The sequence below is a fragment of the Nelumbo lutea genome, chromosome 5 (genome assembly GCF_056320005.1).
Source record: "Nelumbo lutea isolate HS-2025 chromosome 5, American lotus-T2T, whole genome shotgun sequence".
Lineage (NCBI taxonomy): Eukaryota > Viridiplantae > Streptophyta > Magnoliopsida > Proteales > Nelumbonaceae > Nelumbo > Nelumbo lutea.
In genome coordinates this window covers 57,022,244-57,044,479 of record NC_142688.1, presented here as the reverse complement: position 1 = coordinate 57,044,479, position 22,236 = coordinate 57,022,244, and the positions used below count along the sequence as shown (strand labels likewise).

Below are 22,236 nucleotides of genomic sequence, written 5' to 3'. Positions count from 1 at the left end.
TCTAAGGATCTCACTGATTGACACATCAAAGACATCCCAATCTGACACCTAGTGCAGTATCATAATCGAGTCTAGGGGTCAGGTATAACATTCCAGTTTTTCCCATCTATCTCCAAGGTCCAGGGCAATACTAGAATTTTGATCCGGTTTAGGGTTTCAAGAAAACCTACACTGCATGTACATCAGGTCTCACCCTAACAGCTAAGGCAAGCCACCCCAACCAACTTGGCAGCACATTAGTGTCAGCCTTGGCAGGATAAATCTCTTCAGATCTATCCAACGGCTGTGAAGATTCTAAACTAACACGAATCTCATTAAGTGTCCAGTTTAAAGGTATCACACAGAAACACACCACAATGACATGAATCAATTATGTAGTTTTATTCATTTACAATAAATGTCAAAAGATACATCAATCTAATTGGAGCTAAAGGGCATAACTGTCTAATACAATAAATAGTTGAGTAGAATATTAATAATTTCTAATTATGGTAGAGATGGGTTTTGTGAATCATTCCCCTCTACAGAGCCCCCAAGCCACCCCCAAGCCAATCAAACATGGTTGTACTAGTTTTACTCTACCAACATTGATTGTTTGGAGTAGGAGCATCAATTGGACTAGATTTGGTCTAATACGATCCAGTCCAGTGTGAATCCATTACAAATGGATCAGGTCCAATCCAATCCAATGAATATGACCATTTTGGACTGGTCCAATTCAATGTCTGGACCATTCCCCCCTCTCAAAAGCAGAAAAACAAAGAGGCCTTATTACCAGTTCTTAGGACAATGCTTAGTTGAGTAGGATATTAGTAATTGCTAATTATGGTAGAGGTGGCTTTTGTGAGTCATTCCCCTCTCCAAAGCCTCCAAGCCACCCCCGAGCCAGTCAAACATGATTGTACTAGTTTTACTCTACCAACATTCATTTTTTGGAGTAGGGGCGCCAATTGGACTGGATTTGGTCCAATCCGATCCATTCCAGTGTGAATCCATTACAAATGGATCAGGTCCAATACAATCCAAATAATATTTTGTTTTCCCCTCTCAAAAAAAAACAAAGAGGCCTTGTTACCAGTTCTCGGGACAATGCTTAGTTGAGTAGAATATTAATAATTGCTAATTATGGTAGATGTGGGTTTTGTGAATCATTCCCCCCTCCAGAGCCCCAAGCCACCCCCCAAGCCGGTCAAACATGGTTGTACTAGTTTTACTCTACCAACATTCATTGCTTGGAGTAGGAGTGTAAATTGGACTGGATTTGGTTCAATCCGATCCAATCCAGTGTGAATCCATTACAAATGGATCAGGTCCTATCCAATCCAATGAATATTTTGAATCATTTTGGATTGGTCCAATTCAATGTCTAGACCATCCAATCTGTTAAAATTTATCTTAATTTAGACTGGTTTCAACTCAAACCCGGTCCATTGACACCTATATTCTTATCTTATAGCAACGGACCAGGTACTGGCTCAATCCAACCCAAAAATCCAATATTAATTCATTATGGACAGACCAGGTCCAATCCAATCCATTAAATAATTAAATTCTTTGCACCATTAAGTCTGGATTGGTCCAATTCATTGTCTTGTTGGTCTGTCCAATTCATCCAAATTCATTTTGGTTTGGAATACAATCCAAAACCAATCCATTAACACCTTGGTTTGGAACATATTCACATGACCCGTGGCTTGTTAGGCTATAGCTATATATCTGTCTTTTTTGTACTCATGTTGATAATCTAGTGGTTTTTTACTTTTTAGTGCTCAGGGACGGCTGCATTTATTTCATTCCCAATCTGTTGCAAGATCACAGAGATGCGAAGAAAATTATGGAAATTGATGAGCATTTGGGTGTATGAGTGATTGATAGCCGATGACTGATGCTCTCGTAAACTTGTTCAACATGCGAGAGTTTAAACTTGGGTGCTTCACTCCAAAGAATTTTAAGTTTGACAAATAACACATTTCATGTATCATTTGCCAGAAGCACAGATTCTCTCATATGAAGAGCAAATGACCACCCCATTGTAACAAGAAATATATATATATATATAGATAGATAGATAAAGAAAGTAAGACTATATAATAACAGTATAACACAGAAAAAGGTTACAAAGCACCATTTAATAGCCAAGAAACACCAGGATCGCGGCAATTAAAGATCGCTGCGACGTAACAAGAAATACTTGAATGGTTTCATCATGTAAAATTTGTGCAATATCGGTATCATTTCTTGCTAATTTTTATTTATAAATATAAAATATCTTTTCTCATTTTAATGCAATTGGTTGCACTTTAGATTATAGGTCCAAACTAGATCCATTTAAGAGAATAGAATCCGGATTTAACTATCTAGTAGGTGAACTTTTTTATGTTTATAGATCAATGGAGAGAGCACTTGGGAATACAAATAATATCACATACAGAAGCACTAATGGAAGATTACAGAAAAGAGAAAACGAGAGCTCTAATGGAAAGGGGCAATACAAAATCAACCAGCATTGCCAGCCACACCACATAAAATTTGATGCACATTATAGACGGCAATGACTCTTGTGAACATTATCAATTTCTGGTCCATCGTTAAAAATAAATCCACAAAATTTTGTAACAAGACCAACAGAAAAAGATAACAGATTGCTTCCAAGAAGACATCTCTAGCTAGGAGGAAGGAGCCTCGTTAGCAGCAGCTTCAAATGTCTCTCCAGCAACAAGTTCAGGGACCTCGTCATCATCTTCCTGTGCTGCAACTGCACCCGGTGCCTGCTTTTGAAACTGCTCCGCAAGCCGCCTCAGATTGTCCAAGTTATCTGGCCCTGTAAATTATACGAGAAACCATCAAAAGGGCAAATTCAAACGAGCACAAGGTGAAGACATTAAACCTTTCCCCAGAATGTAAATATCTAACACCAATATAAACAGCACAGTTAATAAACTAGGAAACCAAACCATGATTTGAATCTAAAGTTCTCCAAAAAAATGTTGGCATTAGGAAATTTAAACATGCATATTCTGCAGTTAGTCATTAAATGCATATAGAGAAATGATTTACACTGTTTTTAATCCATATCCACCATGTATATACTTCAAACAACAGAGTTTGCAACTTGTACAAAGAAGCCATGGATGATAATTTAAGTTCAACTTGAAAATTCATTTAATTCACATATAATGGTTCTTTAGCATATATATAATGAAAAATAAACTCAATACAGTTGCTAAAAGCCTAAGTAACCTAAATAAATTATTTTCTAGCAAAGACTCCAAACAGAAGTCTCTTGAAAAAAATTAAAAGAAACAAGGAAACAAAGTAAAGAACATATCTTGATAGAACTCAACATATTTGTATTTGACTCTTACAAAAAGTGATTTTTTTCGCAAAAAAATAAAAACTAGGATTCAGATATATGATTTCAAACCTACACCCTTGGAATAAATGGTTTAAAATGTGAATGGAAAAATAAACACAAGTCCCTCACTTTCCCTAATAAAGAAATCTGGAACGGATTGGTCCCTCCCAAAGAGAGGGATTTCTGTTGGGAAGCATACCACATGAAGATTAATAATGCGAGACCCTACAAAGGAAGAGGCCTGGTTGGCAACCATTTCTGAATCAAATATGGGAGAAAACCAGTATGAGGAAATTTATTGACTTCATTAATTCCTTCCTCTTGAGAGATTTTCCTCTAGGACGACCTAGGTTCACTATGTCTTATCTCCAAGCAAATCCTATTTGTTCTTAACTGGACAGGTTTATGGTTTCCCCAGATTGGGAAGATCATTGGAGAGGTCTTTTTGGGAAGGACATTACCCAAAGTTACCTCAGACCATTGGCTCATCTGCATCTTCCAGTGGAGTACCTTGGGGGGCCTACACCTTTTAGGTTTGAGAACATGTGGCTGACCCACCCAGACTTCAAGGATAATGTGAAAGATTTGGGGAATCAACAGAGGTAGTTGCCCAAGTGGGAAAGGCAAAGATTCTTGAGGAAATTTCAATACTTGAAGGAGGAAATTAAAGAATGGAATAGTCACTTTTGGGAGATTCGAGGAAAAGAAAGCCAGCTTAATTTCACAGATTGAGGATTTAGATAGGAAGGAGGGGGAGAGCTCCATCGAAGGTGGAGAGAGAGATCTAAGATGCAAGTTGAAGGAGTAGGAGGAAACATTACTAAGGGAGGGAATAAGTTGCAAGCAAAAATATAGAGATGAGTGGATTAAGAAGGGGATGGTAACACTAGATTCTTTCATGCTATTGCTAATAAGTTACAAATTACATCCCAGTCCTGGACAACCCCACTCAAGATGGTCCTTGGACACCTCCACTCTAGACAACATGTTAGCCAAAGACTTGAAACTTCCAGGAATCCAAGTGAATGAGGTATTCAAGGGACCCCCCAGGGACAGTGCCTGTCTTACCAAAGGCCTCATCCTCCAAGGGATTTCTTCTCTGTTCTTTACCCAAGAAATAACTGTTTAGCAATCCTTCAATGTCCACTTCTTTCCACCCCTTTATCTTTATCAATACCAACCCTTGAATTGCTACGAACATTTCAGCCCCCCGAGATAGATCCCATGTCCAACTGGACCTAAGAAACTAAGAAGAATACTTTTCAGCCCCCCGAGACAGATCCCATATCCAACTGGACCTGATAAACTAAGAAGAATACTACCACTTTCATCTCTCACAACAGCCCTAACTCCTAACTCTCCCAGACAGCACCCATCAAAGTTCAATTTCAGCCTTCCAACTGTTGGGGGAAACCACTCAGCCAGTCTTGGTGGTCGTTCATTGAAACACCTATGAATTCATCACAAACTGAAACCCAATGAGACACCCTAATCAACAGAAGTTCGCATACCATCCTCCAGTCTCCTATATTTTTCTCCAATATTCCTGCATTCCTCTCACACCACCAACCCCAAAGAACGACCCCTCTTAACCACTGCCATAAAATTTTTTGCCTCATAGTAAATCTCAACTAGCATGGGTTGAAAAGGTCATCCAACTCAGCCAGGGCCTTCCAAGAAAAACAAACACTGACAAACAAAGGAAGCAAAGGAACAGTGAAGTGAAAGGTTGTTGGTATTCTCCCCACTCTTCAAGCAAAGGATACAAACATGAGGTCAAATCAGTGTTTTAAAAGCGAAAGGCGCAAAAAAGGCACAAGGGCCATTTTGCACCTGAGGCACAAGGCAAGGCGCATACCTTTTTGAGGCAAGTAGAACAATTTAAAAAAAAAGCCAACAAAATTCATAGAAAATGCAAAAAAAAATATAAAACATAATATTAATTAAAATATAAACTTAAATTTTAAAATAAATGTTTTAAAAAACATATTATCTAAAATTAAAATACATAAACATAATATGTAAAGCATATTCAAATGAGAATTTAAAAATGAAATCAAAAGTATAAAACATTTTCAAGCATATAAAACCCACAATCTCTTTTTTTCTCAATTACATCAAGTAGCTAACGTGACATATTACATTCCTAATTCTACGAACCGCCTTTATGCCACGCCCTTCGAGGCAAGCCCAAACAAGTCAAAAAAAGAAGCCCCTGGCCCAGTCGCTAGACTCAAAAAAAAAAAGGAAAAAGCGTCAAATTTTCAAACGGTGCACGCTTGGGCTAAGGTGTGCCTTTTGAATGGGTTGCGCCTAGGACCTGGTCAAGGCACCTACCCTAAAATGCGCCCTGCCTGTGCGCCTAGGCACGCCTTTTTAAATCACTGAGTGAAAAGAGCCAATTCTTTTGATTACATTGGAGTCTTTCATAGGTATTGATGGCCAAAATAGACACTTCCCAACGGAAAACCTTAACATTAGGGGGAATTGGACCACTCCAAACTTTAAGATTAATTTTGAAAAGAGTTGTGTGGTGGAATTGAATATGGATGAGGAAGAGTTGGCTGAAGTAGCAGGGGTCTTAGACTCTTAAGTGATTCTACCACTAGTTCACCATTGTAACACCTAGGTATGCTCTTAGGAGCCAACCCATAGGAAGGAAGATTTTGGTGTCCAATTGAAGAAATTTGTGAAAAGAAATTATCAATTTGGAAGAAAAACTATGTTTCTTCTGGAGGTTGAATTACTTTGATAAAGTCTACATTAGCGAACATGCCAGTGTACTTCCTTTTTAAGATGCCACAAAGGGAGGTGTTCAAAGTAGGTATGCTCTTAGGAGCCAACCCATAGGAAGGAAGATTTTGGTGTCCAATTGAAGAAATTTGTGGAAAGAAATTATCAATTTGGAAGAAAAACTATGTTTCTTCTGGAGGTTGAATTACTTTGTTAAAGTCTACATTAGCGAACATGCCAGTGTACTTCCTTTTTAAGATGCCACAAAGGGAAGTGTTCAAAGTAGAGAAGATTATGAGGGACTTCTTATGGGAGCCCGATGAAGGTATAAAGGATCATCTAGTTAAATAGGAACCAGTGTGTACAAGCAAGGAACATGCAAGTTAGAGAATAAGTAACGTATGGAATAAAAATGAAGCTTTGTTGGCTAAATGGCTGTGGAGATGGCCTCTAGGAAGGGAGAGACTATGCCATAATGTTGTAAGAAGTATTCAAGGGCACACAAAGTAATGGTTAGGATGCTGGTATTTCTCAGCAGGCCACTTTGAAAACTCTGTGGATTGCTATAAATGCCATTCTTCCCAGTTCCTAAGCCTCATCAGGCATGGCATGTGTATTTGAGATAGGGTTTTGTTTTGGGAGGATCATGTGAATTGGTAACTCCACCCTCAAGGACCTTTTCACTTCATCGTACTCCTTTTCTCTCATCAAAAATGAACTCATTTAGAGGTTTGTAGTTTTCTCACAGTCTTTTGATTTTAGTTTGAATTTGGGTTTTAGAAGAGACTTGAGAAACTTTGAGGTTGGCAAGGCAGCATTAAACCACAAAATTCTTGATTCTGTTTATTTGGATCCTTCTAAACTTGATGCTTGAATCTAGACTCCTAACCCTCTATGACTGTTTTCTTGTGCTTCTTTTTCCTCTTAGGAAATTAAACACTTTGGACAATCTGCAAAATAGAAGACCTGGTATTAATATTTCCCCAAACTGTCCTTTGCAAAGCTAAAGGAGAAAGTTGTTATCACCTACTAATCTTCTACCCTTTGGTTATAGGACTTTGGGAAAAGCTTTTTGGTTTTTTTGGTTTCAACTCTAAATTTTTTAATGATAAAAGAGAAGGACGAGTCTACTGCATGGGATTGTTTACTTAACATGGCTATTAATTAGGATAAAGCATTGGACCTTTTCTCATAATTCTCTTATGCAGACATTTGGTGGAATAGAAATTGATTGCAAAAAGTTCTACTATTAAGAACAAGCCTGTTGTGGATTGGAAACCCTGTGAAGAAGTTTTTATCAAGCTAAAGTTTAATGGTAACAGCCTAAGTAATCCTGGACCTTCTGGTATAGGAGAAATCTTCAGAAATGCAGAGAATCAGATAATGGCCTTATTCTCTGGTCCTATTGGAGTGAGGATGCTGTGAGTGCAGTGGTCCAAGCAGTTTTACAGGGAGTACAGGTCACTGGAGAACAGAGTGATGGGACTTGGGAGATTGCTGGTTGAAGGTGATTCTAAATTGGTAATCAGACAACTGAAGGAACTGGAGACTGTAGCTAGGTCCTTTAAAGGTAAGAGTTCAATGGAAAGGATATCAAATTTAAAGTACAAAGTGTTACTGAAAAGGGAACAAAAAAGGACACCTATCAAAAATGGGACATTCAAACACTGATCCAATTGTCCAAAACCTTCTCTTTCTTTGCAGTAAGTTAAAAGATATAAGAAAGAGTGGCTCCACAAACTATATGCTTAAGCGATATATGGGAGGTTAGTTTATATTGAAGCCTCAAATCTTTTATACATATAAGTTTACAAGATTTTGCATACTACAACCAACAATGCAAGAACATGGTTCTCATTTTAGATCAAGCTTGAAGCCCTAGTACAAGAGGAACCACATTTTAGATTTTACATCCAAATAATTGAGTAGGAAACACACCAAGGATCCCGACTGCATTGACAACAGAATCAGATGAATTATACTCAAGAGAAGAAAGAAAAAAAATGATCTCATTTGCTTTTATTTTATATCAATAAAAATACATTTTCTATTTGAATTGTTGTCTTTCACATTCCATGCACAAAACCGGTCAATGGTGTCATTTCTCGATACTTATAACTTGTGCAAATTAATCAAACTTCTAAAATGCACGATCCTTTTTACAATAATTTGTTAGAACACAAAAACGTACATATTTAAAAAAGCTCAGTAATACTCTAAAAGAGTTAATGCTTTATACGATAGAAGGTTCCAGGCAGTGCCAATGTCATACAGGTATCTATCCTGTCACACACTGGAATGGTGGTGTTCAGTATCTGGATGTCAAAGAGTAGAACTATGAAAGATTGTAATCGAATGTTATCAATCAAATAATAGAACCTTTCAATACAGTCATGGCATAAAGAACATTGGACAAATAACACATGAATTTGGAATACAAAGATAAAAAAGGCACATACCCAATTGGTTGATGATCCCTGGGAGAATATCTTGCAATTCTGTAAAAGAAAAGATGAAATTATAACTCCTGTAACTATATAAAATAAACAGAGAACAAATAATGGCTTGCCCGAAAGTAAGGATGATGGTCTCTCCCCACACTGACAGAAGGAGAAATAATAAACTTAAGAAGTCGTAGCCAACAGAAAGAAGTATTACAGCCATTTTATTGTACAAGCAGATCATATTTTGGAATTAAGTGAATAATAGAAAAAGACAAAATCCCCATTAAATATTTATGCATACCATTGGGAAAGCAGATCATATCTTGCTCAATTTAGGATCCAGTGTTAGAACAGGCGGATATAAAACAGGTATCTGGGTAGACATTTTTTTACCTGTCTAAAGGGGTTAAGCTAACAAGCACTCTAGCAAATACCTTTCTCTTACCTGTATAAAGGAGGTAACCTCACTTTAATCACAAGCACCTTAGCTAACCATCCAATTTCCTCTTCCCAATACTGGCCAAAGGTGGGTAAAAAGCTCAGCTTGAAAAGAGGACCCAAGTGTTCCCTAGCTTATTAAAGTTAGGTGTGCTTTCCAAAATCTGCTGTCGGTTGGGAACTAGGACATTCCAAGCAGTGAATCAGGCTCCAGTTGGAAAGGGAATCAAGTTAAGCTTACCTAAAAGCTGACCTTGGAAAGGGAATAAAAAAAGTCCAAGTTCAGATCTAGTCGGGGAGGATGGTGTCCAAATTCAGACAAACAACATTGGTTGCTCATCTTGGAAGAGTATTGAAAAAGTTATTAATGATTCTACTGCTGAGGTGAAATTCAAAGTGGGGAGGGATTCCAGAGTTAAAATTCTGGAATGATGTTTGATAATGGGATCAGCCTGTTGCAGCTCTGTTTTCAAAATGTGTTTGCAGCGGCTGCCAATTAGGAGGCATCAATTGATCAGTGCTACAAAGGTCTGCTCATAGAGCACTCTGGGTACCCAAATTTCGCAGAAACCTTCAAGGCTGGAAGCTGGAGAAGGTCAGCAACCTGCAACATTATGATGACAACAGACAGCATCTAGATATGGGAGCACAGTGGATGTTTCACGATCAGGAGGCAGATTATAGAACCTAAACACCCTCATTTCCCAAATAGAATTGAATGGAAAGCAAATGTACCAGTGTTTTAAAAGCGCAAGGCGCAAAAAAGGCGCACGCCTTTTTGAGGCAAGGCGCACAATTTAAAAAAGGAATGCAAAAATTCGAAAAGAATGCAAAAAAAATTCAAAAAATTATAAAACATAATATTAGTAAAAATATTAACTTAAGTTTTAAAAAACCTATTATCTAAAATTAAATGCATAAATATAATATGTAAAGCATATTCAAATGAGAATTTAAAAATGAAATCAAACATATAAAGCATTTTCAAGCATATAAAACCCACAATCTCTTTTTTTCTCAATTGCATCAAGTAGCTAATGTGATATATTAAATTCCTAATTCTACGAGCTGCCTTTGTGCCACGCCCCTCGAGGCAAGCCCAAACAAGTTTCGCTAGCTCACCGATACTTCAAGAACCCCCTATTTGGTAATGTTGTTCATTCATTCATCTTAATAAAATATCTTCTTAAAAGCAATTTAAACTATAAAATTATTATTTTTGTGTGAACTCTAAGATATCAAGACCGTAACATGGACTTGTTTGGGCTGGCCTCGAGGGGTGTGGCACGGGGTCCGGGGGTGGAGCCCCCAGCCCAGCGGCCAGACTCAAAAATGAGGAAAAAGTGGCAAATTTTAAAAAGGCGCACGCCTGGGGCTAAGACGCACCAGGAGTGTGCCTTTTGAATGGGATGCGCCTAGGACCTGGGCGAGGCGCCTACCCTAAAATGCGCCTTGCTTGAGCACCTAGGCGCACCTTTTAAATCACTGAAATGTACCATAAAAACTCTCCTTGGTGTGGACTGCAGCATTAGTCAAATGACTCACCAAGGATAAGCTAAAAAAGAGGGGCATGGAAATCAACACAAAGGCAGTGAGTTCTGTAATTGTGAGCTTGAATCAGGTGACCATCTGCTTCTACATTGGTGGGACAGTAATAGATCCTGGTGGCATTTTCCAAGTGCTATCAAGTTGTGCCGGTGTTTTCAGCACACAATATCGGAGGCTCTCTTCCATTGGAAAGTTGGTTTCTTGAAGAAAGGCAGGCCTCCATGGAAGGCCATTCTCACTGGTATAACTTAGTCCATTTAGATGACTGCAATGCAATGTTCCACAGATACTCCCTCAAGAAGATGAATTGATGAGGAACAATTTTAAGAGATTGATATTTTTTGGATGATTGCGGTTCTCCATGAGGGAGAAGTTTGCACATAACCTGGACCTTGTCTTGATAAATTAACCAGGGCCTAATTTAATAGATTGATATTTTTTTTCAAGAACATGTTAAGTTGCTTCCTTTTGTATAGGTCATCTAATACAACAACTCACTCTATAGGTGCGTTTGCCCAGTGAATCTTTTGTACAAAGCCTTTTTAAAACGAATGGTGCCTGATCTTTCCAATATATATATATATATCACATTAACCAGACATGACAAACAAACATAATTTTCAAGGTACAGTAACAAAATTAAACAACCTAAAATACTAAGCTTGACAGATTAATCCAAGAATGATCACCATTCTTGTGAAGCATTTCATGACATATTTGCACATACTGAGATTCAAAAAAGACAAAATGGCATTGTTCTAAATAAAGAGAGCAGTAAGGAATACTTTTTGTCTGAGGAGAGCCACTAACAACCCAAGTGTTGGCAGCAATCGAGGCTTGAACTGAAATAGGAGAAAAGTGTATTAGAATGAGAAAGCATATAAAGTTGGCAATGGTTGATAAATGTTTTAAAGCCCTCTTCATGGTGGGATATTACCAATATTTTAAAAACCACAGAAGGCTTATGCCTTGAGTGGTATATCAAGGAATAGCTCAAGAAAAATGCCTTGAGGCCCATAATTGAAATGATATAGGACATTCTTGAACATCAAGTATTACCTTTAGGGTTCAAAAACTGGATGACTATATCATCCTTAAAAATGTTGACTTCCTCGATAGCAGGGATAGCATTCACCCCTAATCTTTTCAAGGTACTTTGAAGCCTTTTGTCATCTGTGGTTGTAGTCTTATGAATCGCCTTCTTTTTTCTGTAACCGAAAGCATAAAACATGGTACATATAACAAAAGCATAATACATGGTTCATGAACACAACAGATAACTTTAAAAACTAGATACAGGACTACAGAAGATACACCGATATTTGAAAAAACTAAACAGAAACCACAAGTTAAGAACAAAACAGAGATCAGTTTCGATTTCCAAGACAAATAATCAAATACCATAGAGCCTTCATAAGCCGAATTCACTTCCATCAATGACAGTCAACAAAAAATTGCAATAGATTTTAAAGAAAATATGTAAACTTCCGACTATGTAGCCAATTCTTGGAGAAGGTAGCTGGGAACATAGTTGTCAAGGAGTCTAGGTGATTCTAGACAACACTGGGGCACCTACCAAGCAGGTTTGTAGGCAAAAACGTGATAAAAATTAAATAAAATAAAATTCCAAACCACAGTGAGTTCCCTAGCTTTATAACATTGAACATGCACATTAATTGAAAAAAGTATCAATTTTCTTTATTAAGAATATTAGATTTCCCTCTCATAACATGGCAAAGCATCTTTTTTTATCAGCAACCCTGAGAATTTTATTTAAACTTAAAGAAAAAGAATACAACAAGAAGATGTTAGGAATAGAACCCTTTACAACAAAAAGACCGACCACCCTTTTAACATTGAGGCTAGAACAAATGATGTCTATATATTACTTGCTTAGCTAATCCATCCGCCAAACCATTAGCAGATCTCCTAACCCATTTTACATGAATTTGCAATTGTCTTGACTATATACCCCTTCTTTTTCAACCAACCAATGACTAACCATAGCAAATCATCATATCTAGGACAATAGTATTTCAAATATATTAGTTTAAATATTTTAGTATTAAAAACAGCAATTTAAATCAATCGGGGAAGGGGTAAATTAGGCTATGTAAATGGTGACATTAATATGCCCACCAAGGAAGACCCTTCCTATGCCAAGTGGGTTCAAGAAAATTTTCCAGTTATGACTTGGCTTTGCAACCCAATGCAGCCTCATATCAGTAGAAACTATCAAACTATCCTGGGACAAAGACAACTAGGATAAATATGAAGGAAACTTACTCTCAGCCCCTTGATGTAGCAAGGGCCTATGAGCTGAAAACTGAAGTGGCAAATCTGAAACAGGAGAGAAACCTGTGTCGATGTACTTCTCAACTTTGAAGTGTCTATGGCATGAATTCGTTGCAGGGCTGAATGGGAAAGTCAAAAGGACGCAGCAAAGTCTAACAAATTAGTGGAAAGAAATAGGGTTTTTGAATTCGTTGCAGGGCTGAATTCTAAATATGATATTGTGAGACAGAAACTTCTCACTAGGGAAAGTGTTACCTTGTCTCATGCATATTCTTTGGTGCATAGTAAGGAGAGTAGAAGGAAAATTATTCTACAAAATTCCCAAATTGAATCAGCCTTAGTAGCTATGAAGCCGAAGCATTGTGGAGATAAGAAGAGAGAGGTAAGGAAGGAAGAAAAAAAAAAGAGGTGGTTTGTGACTATTGCAAAAAACCTAGACACACTAAAGAAACTTGTTGGAAGCTTAATCCTTAGTTGGCGCCTTCAAGAATTAAGAATAAGAAGGGAAATGCAAACGGTACCACTACTACAGATGTTTCACCCTTTACTGGAACTAGATCTACTTCCTTGGATGCCTTGGCCGCAGCCAGGGCAGTCTTGACACAGTTGGAGAATGGAATTGGCATCACTGGACCATCTCAAATTTCTCAATCGACCTCTGGTCCTTCTAACTCCACTTCAGCCTTTGCTCACTTAGGTACAATAGCTACTACTGCCTATCCTACCTTAACTCCAAATAACATTGATCTTTTTTGGATAGTAGATTCATGTGCCTCTAACCATATAACCAGTTTAGCCTCGCTGTTTTCTTCCTATCATTTGCCCTCTGGTAGAGACTAGAGACAAGGTCTCGATTGTTGATGGCTCTCTTGCTCTCTCTTGCTCCCTCTTGCTCCCCTCTCTAGCAAGGGAGACATTAAAAGTGTCTAATGCCCTTACTTTATCATCAACTTTACATGTGCCCAAACTTAGTACTAATCTACTTTTTGTTAGTAGCATTACTAAGAATCAAAGTTGTTAAGTGGATCTATTTCCTTGATCATTGTGCTCTCCAAGATCTAGTGACAAAAGGTAATTAGGACTGGCCATAAGGTGAATGGGATCTACTTTCTTGAGCATCCACCTAGAAGCAATAAAGGAGTTGGAAAGTCTTTTTTCTCTCACTCTGTGACTCAGATTATGGTTTGGCATAAACGGTTAGGTCATTTATCTTTTGAGTCTTTAAGGAGTATTTCCTACTTTATTTGAATCAGTCCAAGTGTGAAAGTTGTGAGTTGACAAAACAGTGTAGATCAATCTATACTTATGAGTAATAAAAGAAGCATTATTCCTTTTGAAGTTATGCATACTAATATTTGGGGACCATATAATAACATTGCCATGGGGGGATACAAATATTTCTTGTTATTTGTTGATGATTATTCTCGTTTCTCTTGGGTTCATCTCATGTGTTCCCGTGATGAGATCCCTATTTTGACCCATGCCTTTCACCAAATGGTTTTCACTCAATTTGGGGTTAGAATCAAAGCTTTAAATCTGATAATGTCAATGAGTACTTCACTAAATTGTAAGTCGTTGAACTTGTACTTCCTTGAATATAGGGTTATTCACTAGAGCAACTATCTTCATACCCCTCAACAAAATGGGGTAGCTGAGAAGAACAGCAGGCACATCCTTGAGGTTTCAAGAAGCATCACGTTAAATTCAAATGTCCCTATACATTTTGGGGGGATGGAATTCATACGGTTGTGTATATCAACAACTAAGCTCCTTCTCCTGTCCTTGGTATGAAAGCTCATTTCACTTTATTGTATCCCAAGAAAGACTTGTTTTGCCATCCCTCTTAAAGTCTTTGGGTGCACATGTTTATTCAGATTTTGGGGCCTAATCGTTCTAAATTTGATCCTAAAGCTTCCAAATGCATATTTCTCAATTATACACAAAATCAAAGGGATATTGCTATTATGACCGAATTTCTAGCTCTTAGTTTGTGTCTATGGATGTCGCCCTTTTTAAGGATGTTCCTCACTATCCTAGTGTTTCATCTCAAGGGGATAGAGATGAGAGGGGTGTGTTTGTTCCTGAAGTTCCCCTTCCTATCCTTGTTCTTGAAAAGGAATTGTGTCAAGAAGATCATTGTCAGAAATGCAAGGAGTTGAGGGTTTTCCATAAGAGGTGGAGGCAAGTTGATTTTGGTACTCTAGATCAGCCCAGGCCAGTTCCAGCTTCCTATATAGCACATGATCTAGATACTACAGCTCCACCTCCCATTCCTGAGCCTACCATCACAAAACCATTGCCATCTACTAATGATCTTGACCTTCCCATTACAGTTCGTAAGGGGAATCGGAGATGCTAAAAAATGCACCGGAGGCACAAGGGACAATTTGCACCTGAGGCACAAGGCAAAGCGCGTACCTTTTAGAAAAATGGCACAAAATTACAAAAAAAAACAAAAATAATAAAAAATGTCAAAAAATTCAAAAAATGCCAAAAAAAATTCAACATGCAAAAAATCCAAACAATATTAAATAATGATAATAAAAAATATAAACTTAAATTTTAAAATAAATGTTTTAAAAAACCTATTATCTAAAGGTAAAATACATAAATATAAGATGTCAAGCGCATTCAAATGAAAATTCAAAAATAAAAGCAAACATATAAAGCATTTACAAGCATGTAAAACCCACAATCTCTTTTTCTCCACAATTGCATTACTTCAAGTAGCTAATGTGATGTAAAACACATTGCATTTTTTATTCTATGAGTTGCCTTTGTACCACCCCCTGACCCAGTCGTTAGGCTCAAACCATACACTTTTCATCAAGAAGGGTGGTTCCTCCTTGACACTCCTTATTGAATATGTGGATGATATTATAGTAGCAGGCAATGATGTTGATGAGATTACTTTCCTCAAACAGTTACTTCATAAAGAATTAGATGTAAATGATTTAGGTCATCTCAGGTATTTTCTAGGAATTAAGGTGGCTAGATCTAAACATGATATTTTCATTTCTCAAAGATAATGTCCTTGACCTTTTGGAGGAATCTTGAAAATTGGGGATAAACCCATAGGCACTCCCATTGAATTGAATCATAAGATATGCAAAAGAAGAAGAACCTCTTGATAGCAAGACCATGTATCAACGGCTGGTTGGAAAACTTCTTCATCTTTGTCTAGCTCGGCTTGACAATTCTTATGTTGTTAATGTTGTTAGCCAATACATGCACTCTCCAATAACCACTCATTTGTTGGTTGTTAAGAGGACCCTAGCATATCTCAAGAGTGTCCAGGTCATGGAATACTCTTCAAGAACAATGGTCATAATAAAGATTGAGATGTACACTGATGCGAATTGGGTTGGATGTGTAAATGACAATGGTCTACCTCTAAGTATTGTGCCTTTGTTGAAGAAAATATGGTTTCACGGTGGAGTAGCTCACTCGTTTAAGCAGAATACAGATCCATGGCTCATGGAGTGGCTGGAGTACTGTGGCTGAGATCTTTACTTGAAGAACTTGGAATTGAACATGAGAAGCCCTTAATATTGTATTATGACAATCAAGTTGCTATTAATATTACCCATAACCCAATACAACATGACAGAACGAAAAAATTTAGGTGGATCGATGCTTTATTAGGAAGAGAATTGCCTCTCAAAAAGTGTGTTTGCCATATATTTCCTTTGTCATGCAACTTGTTGATCTCTTCACCAAGGTAGCCACTAAAGTCAGGATGGAGATAGATTTACACAAGTTGGAAATGCTCAATATCTATTCCCAACTTGAGGGCGAGTTTAGAGATGTAGACAGGGATACTTAATTGTTTTTTATAAGCAGTTATATGCTCCCCATCTTTATTTGTAATTGTTTTGGGCTGTTCTTGTATTTTCTCTGCCACAATCAATACGGTATTTTTGTCATTGTATTATCTTTTTATTAAGTCATATAAAAGACAATGAGGGGCGGCAGAACCTATTCATTCTACTGTCTTTCTTTAATTCTTTCTTCTCTTCTTTTTTTTCTTCTTCTTCTCCTTTGTTCTTTTTTCTCTTTTCTTTTCTTGAACAGATTTTGTACTAACCTAGGACTGCTACTACAATCTTTCAAGTGGTTGCACATTACTGTTAATAGCTGTCAAAAACATTTACATCAACAAATTCAAGTATTGATAACTTGTTATGTGTATGAAATCCAAGAAAACTAGTCTAAGTTAAAGTTCTATAAAAAATGAATTTTCTACTGTGAAGTACATTACAAATTATATAAAAATAGTAGTGTCTAAAAACAGGCATGATAAATCAAATTCCTTTACACTGAAAGCCATGTAAATTCAAAAGTTATGTAAAATGCAGCCCCTCACAAGATACACTCTGAACTCTAAGGATCATCAAACATAGTTTAAAAGAATAATAAGAAACAAAACAGTATTCAGCACACCTTCGCATGCTACCCTTTCCACCAGTGCGAACTGCACCAGCCATCTTCATAAGCTTTTCACGATTCATCTGCAAATGAAGAGCGTATCAGAGTGTTAGAATAACCTGATGCTATTATAACATCACAATTGTTTGCACCTTAAATAAAAAAATGTAATGGGACAAACAGAATCCAAACAAAGAAAAGCCAGATGCTCAAGGAAACCAACAATGCAAAATGGGTAACCAAAACCATAATAAGAGAAGATCATTCAACAAGGCTAATCAACATCTTCAGAAAATAGTGTGCAGTTATGTTATGGACTAAAAATTTCCAACTAGGTACCGCATTAAGCTATGTAACCTTTTTTTATCAGAAAATAAATTCATTAATTAATGTCTGAGATAAATACATGGTTTTAGCTACACAGTAGCCCAAAAAATCATCAGAAAAGCAGCTTGTCCACATTATTTGGGTTTGTCAACCCCACTTTTTTGCTATTACAGATTATAACATTCCCAAAATAGTATGGATCTATCCACTCCTTGTTTGACTTGCTTCGCTCAAGAAATGACCAACAAAGAATCTCCCTCTACTTCTAGCTCTCTAACACCTAACTGTATTGCTAGTTTTAGCCCTTGTAAGAGAGCCATTATTTCATCCTTAACCGAGAGTCCAAATCCAATTCATCCCAAGAATAAGGCCAATACTGCTCCTTGATAGTTTCTGAAGACTCCCCCTATACATGCCCTACCCTGATTACCAAGAGAGGTGCCATCAAAATTTAGTTTCAGCTTATTTGGCCCCAGAGGTTTCCTTCCATTCTCACCACTTCTTTGTGTGTATCTGTTTCTACCACTACAGCCCATCTCCATAATAGGTCATTTGTAGAGACATCTATGAAGGTTTCCATTGTTGTTGCCCAATGTGCAGATTTGACCTTTATGATTTCAATCACTTCCTCCTGAGACTTACTCTTCTCCTAGAAAATCCTATGATTTCTTTCTTCCGAGGTAATCCATACCAGGGACGCTCTTGTCAATCTCCACAAGCATCTTCCCGTTTTAATTTTATTGCCTTAAGAAACTGGAGTTGAATAAACTAACCACATCTTGCGATGGAAGTCAACCGCAACCAAAGAGGAAATATAAGTAATCCCAAATACAAGTCCAAAAGAACAAGAGATTAGTAAATGAGGAAGGGTCTCACCACTATACTTACAAAGGAGACACACATGAGAAGGCATTTGTTTCGACTTCTTTCCAAGGAATATTTCCCAACGAAGAACCTGTACTTTAGGAGGAATTGGTTTGCACCAAATTTCTCTCACTGAGAAATTCACCCCAAAGGTTTTAAATTGATGAAAAGGTTAAAGAAGGAAGCACAAGAGAAGAGGCCATCAGGTAAGGGGTACCAAACGCTACCATCTAAGAGATTTTGATCCAAAAAGACCTTTTCCAAAAGTGAGAGTAGGGTGATAAGTGATTCACACTGTTTATCCCTCAAACCCCTTCTGAACCCAAGTCCCAATTTAAGCCATGTTCTTAGGGCAAGCCAAATCTAGAAATAGGTTCATTCTTAAGGTTTGTTAATGAATAAAGTATAGAGAATTGCGCTTTGAGTGGCAAATCCCCAAGCCAGAGGTCTTCCCAGAATAAGAATCTATTCCCACGCCCAAATCAAAATGGATAAAGTTGAGAAAGGTAGGTTATAGGCAGTACCTCAGAGATTCCTTTCCAAGCGGAATTTGAAGCAATGTAAAGACATTTGTTTTGCATTCCAACCATATTCTGTGAAACCAAGAATGCTTCCAATAACTTGTGCCATAGTCCGTCTCCCTCTAAGGGAAAATCCAAAGCCAGTTTCCTAGAAGAGTTCTATTCCTTTAAATCAGATACCCAATTCCCAAACTCTTGGCTCCTTAGATTTACACACTTGTTTCCACTTCACTAAATGATCTTTCTTTTCCCCACCTGGCTCCCACAAATTAGCTATTTTTACTGGAACTTTATAGGTGGATAGGTAATAAGTGGGCAAATATATTTAAAATACTATTGCCTTTTTAAGATTTTACGATTTGCCATGTTTTGAGAAGAAACTTAGTGTTTTTAATAAAAAGAATTGCTATTTTCAATTAATATGCATGATCATTGGTATACAAATCTAGGGAACTAACCAAAATTTAGTTTATCATTTTATAAAAGTTTAATCACCTATGCAACTAATCACTGTCTGTCTCCAAAAGTCACCTAGACACCTTGAAAACTCTGATGAAAATACATCCTAACAGAGCTGATGTTTTATAGACATTAAACCTAATAACTTATAGCATAGTTGTCAAAGTGTTGGTTGGGTACCTCACCATAATGCCTTGATTTACAGCAACCACGCACCCATCTAGGCAACTAAACACCCAACATGCACCTGAAAGGTCTAACAAAACCTAATAACCCTAAGCACAGATTAAACCAGATCAAAAGGCAGACCCATCTTACATAGAAGGCAGATAAACATTAACTGTAAGTACATGGGAAGAATCAACAAAATCCAACTAACCGACATAAAAGAACCAAGCTCAAATAAAGCCACAATAATAAAACACCATTTCGATGTTTCCTACAAGAACTTAACCTGATCTCTAATCTTTCACAAAACCCCAATGCTAGAGTGCAAGGTGAGCCGCCCAACCTATATCAGAAATTTGGGCATCTCAAAGGTAGTTTCTATGGCAAGCTTTTGACATATGCTCCCTAAGTGATAAGACAGTTTGAAACCATGTAATCCTACACATAACAGTAAGATTTTACACAAAGATGGTTTGAAGGTTTTTGTTTTTGACACAGGGTATATATGCTTGAGAAACAAAAAAGACAAACTAAAATTAAGCAAACCACACCACACAAACAGAAGTCTCAAAACAAAAACGAGAATGAATGGTGTTTTGGAAGGGAATGGAAACTACAGCATAAGCACAGTTACTGTAAATGTATACAAGTTCGATAATTAAATAGCAATAACAAAGGCATGTAAGTTTTAAATGGACAACATGACAGAATTGAAAAATCAAATAACGGTACAAAAAGTACCCTGTATTCGTTATCGGAAACACTAAGTTTAGTAAATCTTATTGCTAAAAAAGATACATGCGTTAAAACTTATCGGTAACACTAAAAAGTACCCTGTATTCCTTTCAAGTAAATTTAACCAAAAGCTGACTCTTCAATCTTACAAAATGACAAAGAAAGATCAATTAAGGACCTGTTTGGTTTGCGGGAATAGAGGTCTAATCAGAATGGAATGGGCCATTCCGATTCCAACTGTTTGGCTTAGTGGAATTGAAACCCATTCCCGTTCCTGCTGGAATAGCATTCCCCCATGTGAGGGAATGGCCATTCCCTCCCCCTCCGTTGAGAATAAAATTCTATTCTAGCTTATTCCAATTCCCATTCTGATTCCCATCTGAAACAAACAGAACCTTTCGGATTCCGATTCGAACTGCGAACCAAATGGACCCTAAATGTACCAAGCTCAGAGATTTGACAAATAAAGAAAACGAACATCAAGGGGATAAAATAACTTGCTCGTCCTTTTAATAGACAGAAGTTCAGATGAGAACACACACGTACACAGGAAGGTTAAATCAAAAGACTCGCCTACTAAACTTGAAACCAAGTTTTTTTTTTTTTTTTTTTTAAGATCAATAAAGGAAAAAAAGTTGAAACCAAGTTAGGGCATGCAATGTTTAGTAGAAAAAGTTCCAACAGCTAAACCCTAACCGACCTGCAATTTTTCCCCAATTATTTGCATCCGAAGGAATAGTCTAAACAATCAAGGAAGACCAAGCTATAACCATAATCAGCTTAAACCTAAGTCCAATACAAACGACAAATCAGACATCTGATATCTCCGAAACGAACATGGGAGGTGTTCAAGAAAGAAAAACTGAAACAACAATTTTGAAGGAATCAGAATAGAGCTTAACCTGAACTGTGCTCTTCAAAATATGCTCGATGCAAAACCCTGGTCCGGCAATGACAAGGACACACCGCCTCTTATCTGAAAATTGAACCGCTCAAACCCTAGCCTCTCTGCCCATATCCAAGCAACCTGCTCTGCAAAACCCTCCATTTATTTTTCCTACTATACCCTTACATGAGGACCATGAACCCGGTGCCCAATAGCCGAACGTAAGCCGATTTGAGGCATAACAGGCAAAGTATAAAATTTATAATTTTTTAATTTTATGTATATAAATGTAATGCTTGTACATATTTATCCATAATCTACCTATATTGAAACAATTTATTTTATTTTATAGTTGATTTATATATTTTTTATTACATGCATATTTTTTTAATATAAGCCTTATGTATTTTTAAATTTTATTTTCTATTTTATTTTATGTTTATAACTATGTTTAACTAAATTAGTTAATATATACATGCATACTAGAATTATTTGCAATAATTCATATATTAGAGGTACAACTTATTTATTTATTTTAGCTATTTTTATATTTATATTTATTTTTTGTATTAAAAATGATCCTCAATTAATTATTTATTTTTTATATTTATATATATGATATTCTTAATTTTTTTGATAATTATGATATTTTTAAGTATTGTTCAAATATATTTTTCTATCATTGTTAATTTATATATTTTTATTAAATAGAGTTCTTTCTAATGTGATACTATTTTTAAATGTTATTTTAAATTATAACATTTTTTACTAAATAAAAAAAAATAGCTTTACTTAAGGCCCATTTGGCAAGTTTTTTTGGGAAGATCTTCTGGTAGTTCTGTTAGTCAAAAGATGCATTGAGCTTTTACATGAAGATCCGAGCAGCCTAAAGCTAGTTTGGCAGAGACACGCCTTTTTGTGCGTCTTTCTATGTCTTTTCCATGTGAGAATGCAGCACGAAAAACGCAAAAAATTTCATTTGGAATTTCCCAAAATCAGTCCAAAATAGGCTCTTGCGTCTTTTCAGCACTCCGG

At 36.8% G+C, this 22,236-nt stretch overlaps 1 protein-coding gene across 3 annotated transcripts; it reads right to left on the bottom strand.

The window, feature by feature from the left end:
- Window positions 1–2,403: 2,403 nt before the first annotated feature.
- On the bottom strand, window positions 2,404–21,455 carry LOC148852578 (nascent polypeptide-associated complex subunit beta-like). 3 transcript variants are annotated; one of them, XM_088944011.1, is made up of 7 exons: window positions 21,218–21,396; window positions 19,593–19,687; window positions 17,257–17,324; window positions 11,578–11,726; window positions 11,304–11,360; window positions 8,548–8,586; window positions 2,404–2,821 (listed from the first exon to the last, which is right to left on the bottom strand). In XM_088944011.1, exons 3-7 carry the CDS (start codon window positions 17,322–17,324, stop codon window positions 2,667–2,669), a joined length of 468 nt encoding a protein of 155 aa, XP_088800137.1. In that variant the 5' UTR covers window positions 19,593–19,687; window positions 21,218–21,396; the 3' UTR covers window positions 2,404–2,666. The 3 variants fall into 3 exon arrangements, with proteins under 3 accessions (XP_088800137.1, XP_088800138.1, XP_088800136.1); XM_088944012.1 differs by lacking the exon at window positions 19,593–19,687 and having other exon boundaries at window positions 21,218–21,455; XM_088944010.1 differs by lacking the exons at window positions 19,593–19,687; window positions 21,218–21,396 and adding an exon at window positions 21,016–21,209.
- Window positions 21,456–22,236: the final 781 nt, after the last annotated feature.

Coding starts and splice junctions, on each gene's coding strand:
- LOC148852578 (XM_088944010.1), bottom strand. CDS start 21,042: ATGCAAATAATTGGGGAAAAATTGCAG. Junction 11,361..11,577: donor CCAGTTTTTGAACCCTAAAG/GTAATACTTGAT, acceptor CTCCTATTTCAG/TTCAAGCCTCGATTGCTGCC. Junction 2,822..8,547: donor AGGGATCATCAACCAATTGG/GTATGTGCCTTT, acceptor TATAATTTACAG/GGCCAGATAACTTGGACAAT.